The sequence below is a fragment of the Pygocentrus nattereri genome, chromosome 23, assembly GCF_015220715.1.
Source record: "Pygocentrus nattereri isolate fPygNat1 chromosome 23, fPygNat1.pri, whole genome shotgun sequence".
NCBI lineage: Eukaryota > Metazoa > Chordata > Actinopteri > Characiformes > Serrasalmidae > Pygocentrus > Pygocentrus nattereri.
In genome coordinates this window covers 26,021,902-26,034,332 of record NC_051233.1, presented here as the reverse complement: position 1 = coordinate 26,034,332, position 12,431 = coordinate 26,021,902, and the positions used below count along the sequence as shown (strand labels likewise).

At 42.1% G+C, this 12,431-nt stretch overlaps 1 protein-coding gene across 1 annotated transcript; it reads left to right on the top strand.

The window, feature by feature from the left end:
- Window positions 1-6,766: 6,766 nt before the first annotated feature.
- Window positions 6,767-9,732, top strand: btg4 (B-cell translocation gene 4). Its single transcript, XM_017697432.1, has 4 exons — window positions 6,767-7,104; window positions 7,177-7,314; window positions 8,588-8,828; window positions 9,372-9,732. The coding sequence occupies exons 1-4, from the start codon at window positions 6,932-6,934 to the stop codon at window positions 9,570-9,572; spliced, it is 753 nt and encodes a 250-aa protein (XP_017552921.1). The 5' UTR covers window positions 6,767-6,931; the 3' UTR covers window positions 9,573-9,732.
- The last annotated feature ends 2,699 nt before the right edge of the window (window positions 9,733-12,431 follow it).

The window sequence follows — 12,431 nt, the reverse complement described above, 5'->3', positions numbered from 1 at the left end:
TTAAGAAGACATTTCTTCTTAAAACCCACTTACACAGTTTTCTTTTGTGGGATTTGTTCTTAGTTAAGACCAGAATCTACACACAAAGGTGCGAACAGTTCTACGGTTTAAGAACACGTCATGAATGTGACACCCACTTTTTCTTAGGACGTTTCTAAAGAACACATTAATATATAATAATAACCATAGCAAGATATTGATGAATGAGGCCCAGTGTTTGAAGCACACTTTTCGCGGATCCCCCAAAAAGACATGGGGTGATAAGAAAATGGGCTTTTCTGTGATGGGTATAAAAGCACCTGAGATATCTTGTGATAATTATTCTGAGATATATGAATGTAAGGGGAAAAAAGGTCATTTTGTGGGCAGTTTTTTTTTCCCATCATGGAAAAATGCATGTAATTTTTTGTCTACCATGTCCTTCATGGGGTTTCAGTCACCAGGATGCTTTTCTTAAAGAATTACTGAAAACTGCCTCTTGTGAACACATTCTCACTGTTTCATCCAGTGCATCGTCGACCATAACCGCAAAGTCTCCTGCTCTTCATAAAGCCCAGCATTTCTCAACGTTATACGCGAATCTGTGTCTTTTAATGTCACAGGTAAATTCCTTCCATTCCTTCCACACTTACTAAAGTAATATGGCTAATGAGACGACTTGAAACTGAGTGCTGATAAAATTCACAACTCCATTAAAAGAACGAAGCAGTCACTGTTTACATTACTAGCTAGAAGATTTAGACCAAATAAGGCTGAATCATCATGTATGAACACACTGAAGCCAGAAACCCAAATAAGTAGATGTTTTGTCTTTTTATTTATTATAAAAATGCAATTTATTACAAGTTTTTATTAGCCCATAACAACAAAAGGTGTAAAGCTGTGTCTGCTGAGCGGTTCCTGTTGTTCAGCTGGTAGTGAGGTTAGTGATTACCGCACTGTAATCAGCTAACTACACTGCCAAATGACCACACAGTATCAGTTCTCTAGAGTCGTCCAGAATGCCACACCAGTAGCACCACTGTGGGACTGTAGCCGGTGATCTGTGCTTGCTTGCAGGCCGTTGTGTTGGCAGTATGGTTAGTGATTGTAGAGCGTATAAAACAATCAGCTAACAACACTGCCTACAAACCAACCCCAACACGTAACCCAGGCGACTGTACGTAACAGCAGCAATTGGATTCACATCAGTGGACTAAAGTTTCGTTTACAAAACAGGCAACGTGTGAAAGTTGATATTTTACCTCCACAGTTGAATGTATTCCTCAGAGAAATCACACAAAAGACATTCTGACAAGTAACGTTGGTTTAAACGTAAATCAGGGCCGAACAGTCAAGAACAACAAGGCTCAAGTAACCGGATGAGTACAAAAAGTGGCAGCAGGCCGAAAAACATTCGAATTACATAGTGTTTCATTCGCTGAAGTCCAAAGTAGAGTCTGATGGCCGTTTTCTCCTTTTACAAGACCGGAGTACAGAGAAAAAAGATTATTCCAAGAAATGTTGTCGCATTTATCTGCAGGGTGTACAGAAAAATAGTGCTGACCACAGTTCAGAGACCTTAAATATGTCTGTAAAGCACAGCTTGTTTTAGCAGTAGTGAAATACTTGAGTAAAAGTAAAAAGCCCTGTTAATACAGACTACATACAACTCATTACCACCCACCTCTACATTCCCAAACAACTAATCCCAAGGTCCCATCCAAAGGAATGCCACCTTTACGCTAGCGTCTCTCCTTTCTGCTGTGTGTACATGTTGTGTCCCTTGTTGTCACGGCCCTGCCGACGTCACACCACCAGGTGGGGTTGCAGGTGAATAGGTGGGTAGAATAGACGCTGACTCTTCCCTCTATGCCGCACTGCATCAAACGTTTGGGGAAACTAAGCTCTTTAAACCACAAGTGAGCATGTTATCCTCGCCGGTTTGCAATAACGTAGGTTTATTGTGAAAATATCAATTATATAACTATGTGTGGCAATACTTGTGAAAGTGCTGCCTTAGATATAACGATATACCACATGACGCAATGTCAGTTCTGGTGTCACTATTGGGGGTGGGGTCGAACCTGTCTAGACCCCATGGGGCAGTACACCCAAGATCTAATTGCTTGACCACCAGCTAAAACTACAGACAGCACTGACACCTATTTGTCTGATTCATAATGCACGTCGTCCGTGATAAGGAGCCTTCACAACATGATGCATTCATTCTATATAATTATAAAATCTAAACAGGAGGTGAAAGTAGAGCAGACAAGCAATGAATGGTATTCGACGCTTTGCCATGGGGCCTTTACGATCTTCGCTATGCCACCTGTTTGACTATGTACATAAATTCCACATGAATAAACGTAAACGTTTTGCACTTACCATATGGAAAAATAGCATATCGTGATACATAAAGACATTTTCATGATACACGACATGTATCGCCATATTCTGATGCAGATGAAGCACATTAAGAGTGTCACATTTAAAGTCTGCAATCAGAAACGATGAATACAATCATTATTACTTAGCATCACACACTATACTGCACTAAACCCAGTTAAACAGTACTAAGTTTGCCCTCTTGGCAAAACAAAAAATTGATCAGTGTTCTTTATTTACTGACTATAAGTTCAATAAGTGATGTTATAAAATGGAAAAGGCTCAATCAACGGCTACAATGACAGGCATCCAGGTAGGAACATGGGCCGAGCTCCTGGACGTGGATTAAGCTCAGGCTTTGGCTAAATTAAGGGACTGAATATGAATAAATACTGGATATCACTTTTAGTCCAGACTTGGGGTTAATCTGGGTCTGGGAAACTGTCCCTGTAAGTATAACAGCAGAACACAGCAGATCTGAGACGGAACACACTCCCAAAGTTATGTCTATAAAGGAAAAGGGTTAAGTTGGGACATGTCTACTCACCAGTACTCACATGAAGGGAAAGCCGTCCAGAACTACACAGTCCAGCTGAAGACTTTCTTCTTCGCCGTCGCAGTTACTCGGATTTTACCACACAAACTCGAAGCCCAGCGTGCAGTGAGCCTCTACAGCTCGCTTGTACTTTACCGCACGAACTCGAGGGTTTTTATAACCGGGAGCCGCCGCTGGTCGTTCGAATTCAGCGCCCTGCGAGGCGCCAGCAGTCAGAGGCGGGAACAGGCGCGCCTTCAGCGAGCTAATCGTTAGGGCAGTTTGGCGATGCTTTTTCCCGCCCGCATTCCGGAACGTCCCGCCCCTCCTGCGCGATGATTGGCTGGTGGTGGAATCCTGCGCTGGGATTGGCTTATAGTTCACGCTCAGAAACGACCAGCCAATAGCTTGTAACTATGAACCGCTTGTCAAACTCATCGCAAGAGGCGTGACGGAAAACAGGTAGGAAACTTGTGTCGCGGGCTACATGATGGCATCTCACACGAAGTCGTCTGTGGGCTTTTTTTTTTTACCGTCACTGAAGGAATGAATTAATTCTAGCGTTTGGGTTTGAAGAGCTTAATTCAAAAACGCTGTTTATATCAATCTGTGATGATTTGGGATATGCAGATTATAAAGAATAACAACTGATTTATGAAACAGATTTATTTTCCTAATAAAGATGGCATTAGTCATAATATAACGTTGATATCTCGCGCATGCGTGCAGCCCAGCAGCGTAACCCATTAAGCGTTTCGTAAGGAATAACTGTAGTTTATTTTAAGATTCTACTTTAAAATACCCCCCTTTTCATTAAGCATCCATCACACGGTAGAGCAGTAAATAAACGAGCTCAGTACCATGTACTGAAATATGGATGGTTATGTTCTGATTATTCCCATATGGAATATGATCACTATATTCAGCGAATACCACATTAAAGGTGGAGTGGAGGCCATCATCAGCCTCGTCCTGGCTGTGCCTCACACCTCTTCAGCTTTAGCGTTTTATTTCACACCTAGAAAATCACAAAAAGAGAAGAACGCAGCCTCGCAAACCCCCCGACAGAGGCTGGGTTTGTCCAGAAGTTCTGCTGTAGTTCTACAGGAAACCCAGGGACATACAGAGACCTGATTTTTACCTCAGGTTAGCTTTGGTAGCTGCCTTTTCCCTCTACTGGAACCACTGTTGATATTTATGCGTAAAGGGGAACCCCACCGTGTTTTAAATGTCTGCATCATTCAGTGGCTGTGGTGTAAAGAAAGCCATTCCGAGCGGTTTGACCTGAAATGGTCCATCTGTAGAGAAACTTAGATTTCTTTACAGCGGTGGTGATTATCAGGATCAAGGCCTCACAATGTCTACAACTAAATACAGCCATTCTATTTTCTGTCAAAACCACCAGTGAACCTACACGCGGCCTTTGGGCTTTTGTGTGTAATGTGGAGGTATCTGGCACTTTCTTTAGGGGACTATTTTGTCTTAGAACACCCTTCGTAAATCTCCCCGCCATAAACTAAAATAATTAAATTAAAAATAATAAAATAAAATAAATCGACTGAAATACGTTTAAGTCCAAATCGTTATCACAACACTATGCAGAAATTTGGAAAAATCCGTGGAATTCCCCTTTAAGTCAGACTACCCTACCCACCTTTTCTACCGGGAGATACTGGTATTATACTCAATTCTCTGAAAATGAACTTTAATAAGCGAGGTTTGACTTATTGTCCCACAAATGCCCGTGACTCGAGTCCGAGTCTGTGACGTAAATGACCATCTTACCTGTGTGGTGGTGACTCAAGGTCGTAAAGTTCAAGGTAACTGTCACTCGGGCGCCGTTGGGCTCGTTATTGTTGGGCTAGTTTAGACGAAGGGAAGAAACAAAAAGACTCAGTGACTCCTTAGATACGAAGTAAAACCGCCACCGAGAGCCTTCATTTATGTCCGAGTTGGCCGTGTTGTTGCTGTTGGTAGGGTGCGTGTTACACGTGTTGACTGTGGACAAAAGGTTTGCCTGACCGGGTTACTAGAGAAACCATTTACTAAATGTTTCTTGCCTCCACTGAAGACAAGTCCAGACTTGCCCTGAGAGTTTAACGTTTATCGTTTATCAAAACGACCAACTGTTGCTCTGAAGGAAAAACTCATCAGTGTGGTACCGTGAATTTTACGCTATATGTTCAGAGTGGTTTTCTGTGAAATGCTCTGTTCCATAGAAACTTGCTGAATCAGAATTGTTCACAGTGGCGGTGATGGGAACCAGACGTCCGAAGAGTTTAATGCCTCTGAAAGCTCCCTCACATAGAGTGGTTACTTTGAAATGGTTGTTGTCTGACATTGTTTTACAATTTTGCGAAGGTTTTGACCTAAAAAATCCAGTCATGGCAGAGAGATAATGTAGTGTTTTATCAGGCAAAATAGCCCCCAAAGAAAACTGTACATGAGTAGGTTCAAAGGTGATTTTAGATGGTAAATGGCTCTATATTTGAGTTGTAGACATGGTTCCACCACCACTATAAAGAAATCTGAGTCAGTTAGTTTCCCTACAATTAACTCACTACACTTCGCATGAAACTGTAAATGACTTTATTGCAGTGATTTAATTATGCATAAAATGTTTTGTTTATTATAAAAGCATATGGGAAATGGTAAAATCCCTCTACTAGTTGGTCACCATTGTTGTGATGCAGTCAACAGGTTTTTTTCTTGGTTAATTTTTACATTCTGGTTAAACCTGGAAAGGATGATTAATATATTTACATTTATGGCATTTGGCTGACACTCTTATCCAGAGCGACTTACAATTTGATCATTCACACAGGCAAGCCAAGGCAGTGTTAGGAGTCTTGCCCAAGGACTCTTATTAGTATAGTGTAGGGTGTTTGCCCAGGTGGGGATTGAACCCCAGTCTACAGCATAGAAGGCAGAGGTGTTAACCACTACACTATCCCCACTATCCCGTTTGAGTTCAATTATATATCTAGCTGGCTTTTCTTCACTCAGTGGAGACGAAAGAGCAAACATTTGATGTTGTGACAAAAATGGCAACCTACGGGAGACAGGGGTTTTATATATATATTGTGTTGCTTGGTTTATTTGAGCAGTATAATAGCACTGGACATGTACACCTTGCTGATGATTACATGTTTTAAAAAAATAACTGACATAATAATATCTCACATTTTGAATGCATTCTTTTTTTATCAAGCGCATATGTTTGTGTTTATGTGTTGAATCCACTGGTTGTATATAAATGTATACATGTGCTGGACTCCTCCCCGCAACCCCCCTCCCAGGACCAGAAGTGGACGCTCCTGCATCTATTACATCACATGGCCCACAATTCACACGCTATATCTATCTGCTTCAAAACCTACAGAATTGTTCACGGCAGGGGTGATAAGAACCAGACATCTGAAGCCTTTAATGCCTCTAACAGATACACCACAGAAAGTTATTACATGAAATGGTTATTAATAGTGCAGAAAATGTGAAAAACTGATGGATTTTTAAGATTAAATTCAAATAACCCAAACCGTTAAAACCTTCAACAGAGGATTTTTCACAGTCTTGTAACACACATTCTTCCCATGTGGGAATAACACAGTGGCACATTGAGGTAGCTAAGGGCTGAAATGGGAACCTTTGGCCCCAGTTGATACTGCAGGGAACTTGGAAGGGGGCACAACTTCTCCTTTGATGCCATCTACTGGACAATGTCAGTAAAGCCCTGTGAGGAACCTCTGCTAATATAAAACACCTGTTGAAACACCTAATTAGGCATTAACAGGCAAAGTATCCACTGATTTCTTTAAAAGGTAGCACTTCTTTGTTTGCTGCAATGCTTTGAATGTTCACTGTGTGCTTCTGAGCTTGTTTTTGCCAGTTTTGTGAAGTTTTTAAGGGAAACTCTCTTTGCTTGTTTGTGAAGAGACCTGGTTTTATTCTAGTTTTATTGAATTTTTAGATTAGCAAAAAAGGACTGTAGTTTCTTACGTGTTGAAAATCTCTAAATCTGTGAAAATGAAGGAAGAAATTGCAGCCACAGTTTTCTTTGTGGCAAGGCTGGCGAAGAAACATGGAAAACTGGACCGCTTGCACAGGGAGAAGTTTGCTGTCGCTTTTACGTCAGTTCTGTTTGAGAGCTATAAAAGCCACTGGTACCCTGAGAACCCGTGCAAAGGACAGGCTTTTCGGTGAGGGTCTTTTTTGTAGCTGCATGACCTGCAGAAGTTGGCTTCAGTTTTAATCAACTGTGCTTCTTTTAGGTGTCTGAGGATGAACAAGTCTCAAGTGAGGGATCCCACAGTTGCTCGTGCTTGCAGACAGAGTGGTGTTGATTATGAGGACCTGGGTTTGCCAAAAGAGATCACCATTTGGGTGGACCCAGGAGAAGTGTCCTGCAGGTGACCTGCTTAAAGATGCCTCAAACCTTCTGCTTTTAAATGCCAAAGTGTTGCTTTGCTTTGTTTTAAACCAGTTCCATCCATTAATTCTGCTGCTTGCAAAGTCATGTGGGATGGTTTGATCTGAAATTAATTGGTAGTTAACTGGTTAACTCGATACTGGGGTTGTGATGTCTAACACACAGCAGTCTTATTTGCTCTCCAGATTCGCATGCAAGCATGCATGTCTTGTATTTTTCATATGTAATGTAGATTATGGAAAATTTCTTTGGGGTCAATTTGCCTCATGACACCCTGCATGTAGTTTCAGAATGCTTTAGCCCAAAAGCTTCTCGTGAAACTATTCGACACAGTTTTTTGGTCTCAAATAGCATAACTAACTTTGTCACTGGCTTCTGTCAGGGAACTTTAGAGGCATTACATTCTTGTCTGGTTCCCATCAAGACCACTTGAGTTCCCATTTTCAATCTAATCTTAGGTTTATATGTTCACATTTGGTTTAAAGGGGAATTCAAACTTTTCAAAACTTGTAATTCAGTGGCCAAGGTGTAAAACCAGTGCTTAGATGGTCTCATGGCTCTGTGAGGAAACTGAGGCTTTAGACTTGTCAGACAGTGGCTTCTCACCACCGCAGTTAACAACTTTGTGCATCTAGAAAGAGGCATGCGGTTAATATAGTGTAGTGGTTAACGGCTCTGCCTTCAACATTGTAGACTGGGGTTCAATCCTGAGCAAACACCCTACACTATACCAATAAGTCCTTGGGCAAGACTCCTAACACCACCTTGGCCTACCTATATAAAATGATCAAATTGTAAGTCATCATAATGTAAGTCGTAAGTGTCAGCCAAATGCCGTAAATGCATAAAGCCATTCTGAGTTTGGTTGGGCCAATCCTACTATAGGCATGTCAGGGTCCAGGCCTTATGGGCCAAAACATTGCAGACTTCAGCACACAACCTCAACAAACCCACCTGATTTGGCTCATTAGCTAACTAGCAAGGCCTTCATGAACTGAATTCAGAGCTTTAGATGAGGGTAAATGCTAACTGCTGCAGCACTTTGACCTGGAAGGTCCCTAGATTGCTACGCATGCTTTAAGGCAAGGTGACATCTTACAATGTTGGTGTCAAGTGTGCTTTAGCAGTTTTCATGTGTTGTGCTTGGGGAAGTGATTTGAGTCTTCTGTAGGTTTTAACCATGCTGATCGCTATGGAGGTGTTCAGAATTGTTGATCAGTTGCCTGCAAGTTGTCTGACAACTTGTTTTTCAGGTATGGTGAGAAGACCACACCGTTTTGTGTGACACTGTTGGATGGGGAGAAGGGGGATAGCGACTTCTCACGCAGGATAAACAATGCTGTGGAGCGGGCTTCTTCGGATTACTACTCTGGCACGTCCTCAGACGAGGAGAGCTCCAACAGCAGCATGACCAGCAGTAGCAGCAGCAGTACTCTCTCAGCTCCTGAGCCGAAGTGCATCCCCACTGTGTCCAACCCCAATAGTGTCTACCAGGTATGGAGTGCATTTCATAAGTTTCAGTAATCTTGCTTCTGAGCCAAGAGCCTCTCAGCTTTTCTTCTATAGGATGAGCTTGTCTCTAGTTTCAGCTATGAAGATCTCTGGAGGCCTCACCATTCCTATTGAAGCTATAAATGTTTGAGCCTGGGCTGCTTACTGAATGTGACACAGATGTATACAGGGCAACCAATCCTAACAGAGCTCACTTGCTCATCAGTCTAAAAGGCACAATGCCACATGGCCTGGTCAGTTATAAATACATGGTCATGTATGGTCAGTTGATTTTCAGCAGAGGGTCACTGCTTGAAATGTCATCTCATGTGGTCCAAACTGGTATTGGAGGCCTACAGCTGACTTGATGGCTTAAATCCTAGCAAATCTGTTCAACCACAAGATTGCTGTTTACTATAAGGGCTATTGGCACAGTGATCAAAAGAGGTTGCCTCTGAATTTTGAGCTCCAGGACTTCTGGTCCACTGGAGAAAGCTGACACAAGTACTTTAATGACTTTAAATTCTCTTCCCTGATCTTTTGCAGTTCAGTGAGTTTGGCCCACCTGCCCCTATGCAGTCCTGGGCTCCCTATTCGAAAAGGAAGCCCTATGCTGGGGATGGCTATCAACAGCATTCAAGTGGCCCGTACCCTCCACACAACGGCTTCAAAAATTACAGGCCCACTTATGCCTTCTCTGGTCCACGAGTGGACAAATACCACTGGGTCAGCAAGAACCGCTCATAGAAAAAGCTCCTGTCTGTTTGTTTAACCGCTTGATTTAAGTGTAAGTTATTTATGAAACTATTTCAGTGCCTTCCAGGCATTTTAAGATTCATTATTTTAATAAATGTATGTATTAAAATAAAATGGAGAAAATGGTCTAAATAAAAATCATTTTTAAAAACTGCCTGTCACTTGCTGTGTACAAATACAAGTGCTTTGTGACTACCACTAGATGGCAGTAAGACCTTTTGGCCCACCAACTATTGATATGCCTGTAGAAACCAGTTTCCACACAGGGCAGCTTCAGCATTAAGCCTTCAGCTCTACCTGGAGCAGCTACTAAAAATACTTCATGAAGTGATGACTTGTCTATGATAAAATTAAGTTTTGCCGTAACCCTAAAATAGTGGCCAAGCATTAGCCATGTGGCTAATTTTGTTCTTGACACTTCTTTTTCTTGAGTGCATTGCTGGTGTAGCACTGAATTCCCTCAGTCAGGGACTAATAAAGGATTACTGTAATTGTCACAGTTGCCACAAATTGCATGTTGAGCAAACTCAGTTATGTTTTCTGGTACTAAGAGTATGAAAACTGTGTTGCATAACTAAAGTGGCAGCTATTATTTGTTTTTTACTTTATTTGAATAAGTACTTCAAACATGTTTGATTTACATTTGGGGATGGGACAAAAGTGAGCTTGACCGAACTGTTTCAGTAATGATTATCTTCAGAAGCCCTTGATTAACTGAAAGAGGTGTGGTAGAACTCCAGTTTCCTGTAGTAGCTGTGACATGATGTAAATGTCCTTGTGCAATTTCCTGTTCTAAATGTACCCACACTGAATGCAGCAAAGAGCTTAGAAATGTTTAGTCCTGGCAAAGGTGTTACCCAAGCACTGCTGACACCAGGTATGCTTTGAACATTGTGTGACAGTAATATTAATGGGAAAGTTTGTTGACTACTTAATGAGGCCCTTACAGTGTTGTTTGCAGGTTACACTCAAAGTCAAAACAACGATAAGTGTCTCGTAGGCTGAGGCTGATTTTTCACTTAGTCCTTGAAGACCCCTAGACTGATGTTACACTTTAGTAGTGTTAAGATATTATGAAATGGCTGTGGTTGCCAAACTGGTATGATGAGTGATATTGGCAGTGCATTCTTTCATTTTAAAGCTGTTGATGGCTAGAGAAGCAATATTAAAATATATTTTTGTCTTTTTTTGAAAATGTCTGTTAGAACTGGCAGCATAACTGAAGATTTATGGATGTACAAGTGAACGTGAACAGATATACATACAAGTTATTTCCTGGAAAATAAATGGTGCACAGAAAAAATATCTGCTGTGTCTCAAATCACAGCAGACAGATTTGCCATGTACACAAGAAACACATGAATAAATGAGATGCTGAAAAAAAAAAGAAAGATTGTGTCAGCCGAGTATTTCATAGCTCATTTAATAGTAAGAGTCCAGAATTTGCTATGTTAGCGAATGAGAAATTCAATTTCATTCTGTTGAAAGAATATAAAGACAAAGAGGTGAGGTATAATACACTATATTTCCAAAAGTATTCACTCATACCCATACAAAACATTGAATTCAGCTGTTCCAATCACTTCCATGGCCACAGGTTATAAAACCAAGCACCTAGGCCTGCAGACTGCTTCTACAAACATTTATGAAAGAATGGGTTGCTCTCAGGAGCTCAGTGAATTCCAGTATGGTACCGTGATGGGATGCCACCTGTACAAGAAGTTCAGTCATTTCCTCACTGCTAAATATTCCACAGTCAACTGTCAGTGGTATCATAACAAAATCGAAGTGATTGGAAATGATGGCAAAGACAGCCATGTAAAATGACAGCGGGTCAGCGGATGCTGAGGCACATAGTGTGCAGAAGTTGGCAGCTTTCTGCAGAATCAATCACTACAGACCTTTTCATGTGGCCTTCAGATTAGCTCAAGAACAGCATAGAGAGCTTCATGGAATGGGTTTCCATGGCTGAGCAGCTGCATCCAAGCCTCACATCACCAAGTGCAATGCAAAGTGTAGAATGCAGTGGTGTAAAGTGCCGCCGCTGGACTCTAGAGCAGTGGAGACATTCTCTGGAGTAACTAATCACACCTCTTCATCTGGCAAGCCGATGGACGAGTCTGGGTTTGGCAGTTGCCAGGAGAATGGTACTTGTCTGACTGCATTGTGCCAAGTGTAAAGTTTGGTGTTTTTCAGGAGTTGGGCTCAGCCATCGATGGAAACATGGTCATCTGGGATGTCTCGAAGACATGGCTACACCAGGACATCCCGCATGACCATGTTTCCATCGATGGCTTCCAGACTGGTAGGGCCGTAAGTGCAATGGAGGAGGGCTTGCTGTGCTTACTCAGGCCATATTATTTATCACGTGAGTATTCGCATGCCATCATCGTGACTGTCTACGTACCCCCCTCTGCCAACCCGACGTCGGCGAGTGATGTCATTTATTCAACTACAGCATGTCTCCAAATTCAACACCAGAGTGACTTTATTGCCATATCAGGTGACTTTAACCATGTCAATATGGCTAAGGCACTACCACACTTGTGGTATGTGGACTGTCTCACCAGAGAGGAAAGAACACTGGACCTGCTGTATGCTAATGTTAAGGATGCATACAGCTGCTCCCCCCTCCCCACTCTGGGTAGGTCAGACCACAACTTGGTGCACCTCAGTCCCTGTTATGTACCACTGGTGAAGAGTCAGCCTGTGACCACGCGAACAGTGAGTAGATGATCTGAGGAGACTTACGAGGCACTGCAGGATTGCTTTGAGGCTACTGATTGGCTGGCGCTCTGTGAGCCACAAGGAGAGGACATCAATGGGCTCGCAGAGTGTATCAACGACTAC

What these genes read in the sequence shown, in the direction of transcription:
- btg4 (XM_017697432.1), top strand. Translation starts at nt 6,932, where the DNA reads ATGAAGGAAGAAATTGCAGCCACAGTTTTCTTTGTGGCAAGGCTGGCG. An exon ending in CCAGGAGAAGTGTCCTGCAG is followed by an intron (nt 7,315 to 8,587) that starts GTGACCTGCTTA and finishes CTTGTTTTTCAG; the next exon opens with GTATGGTGAGAAGACCACAC. An exon ending in ACCCCAATAGTGTCTACCAG is followed by an intron (nt 8,829 to 9,371) that starts GTATGGAGTGCA and finishes GATCTTTTGCAG; the next exon opens with TTCAGTGAGTTTGGCCCACC.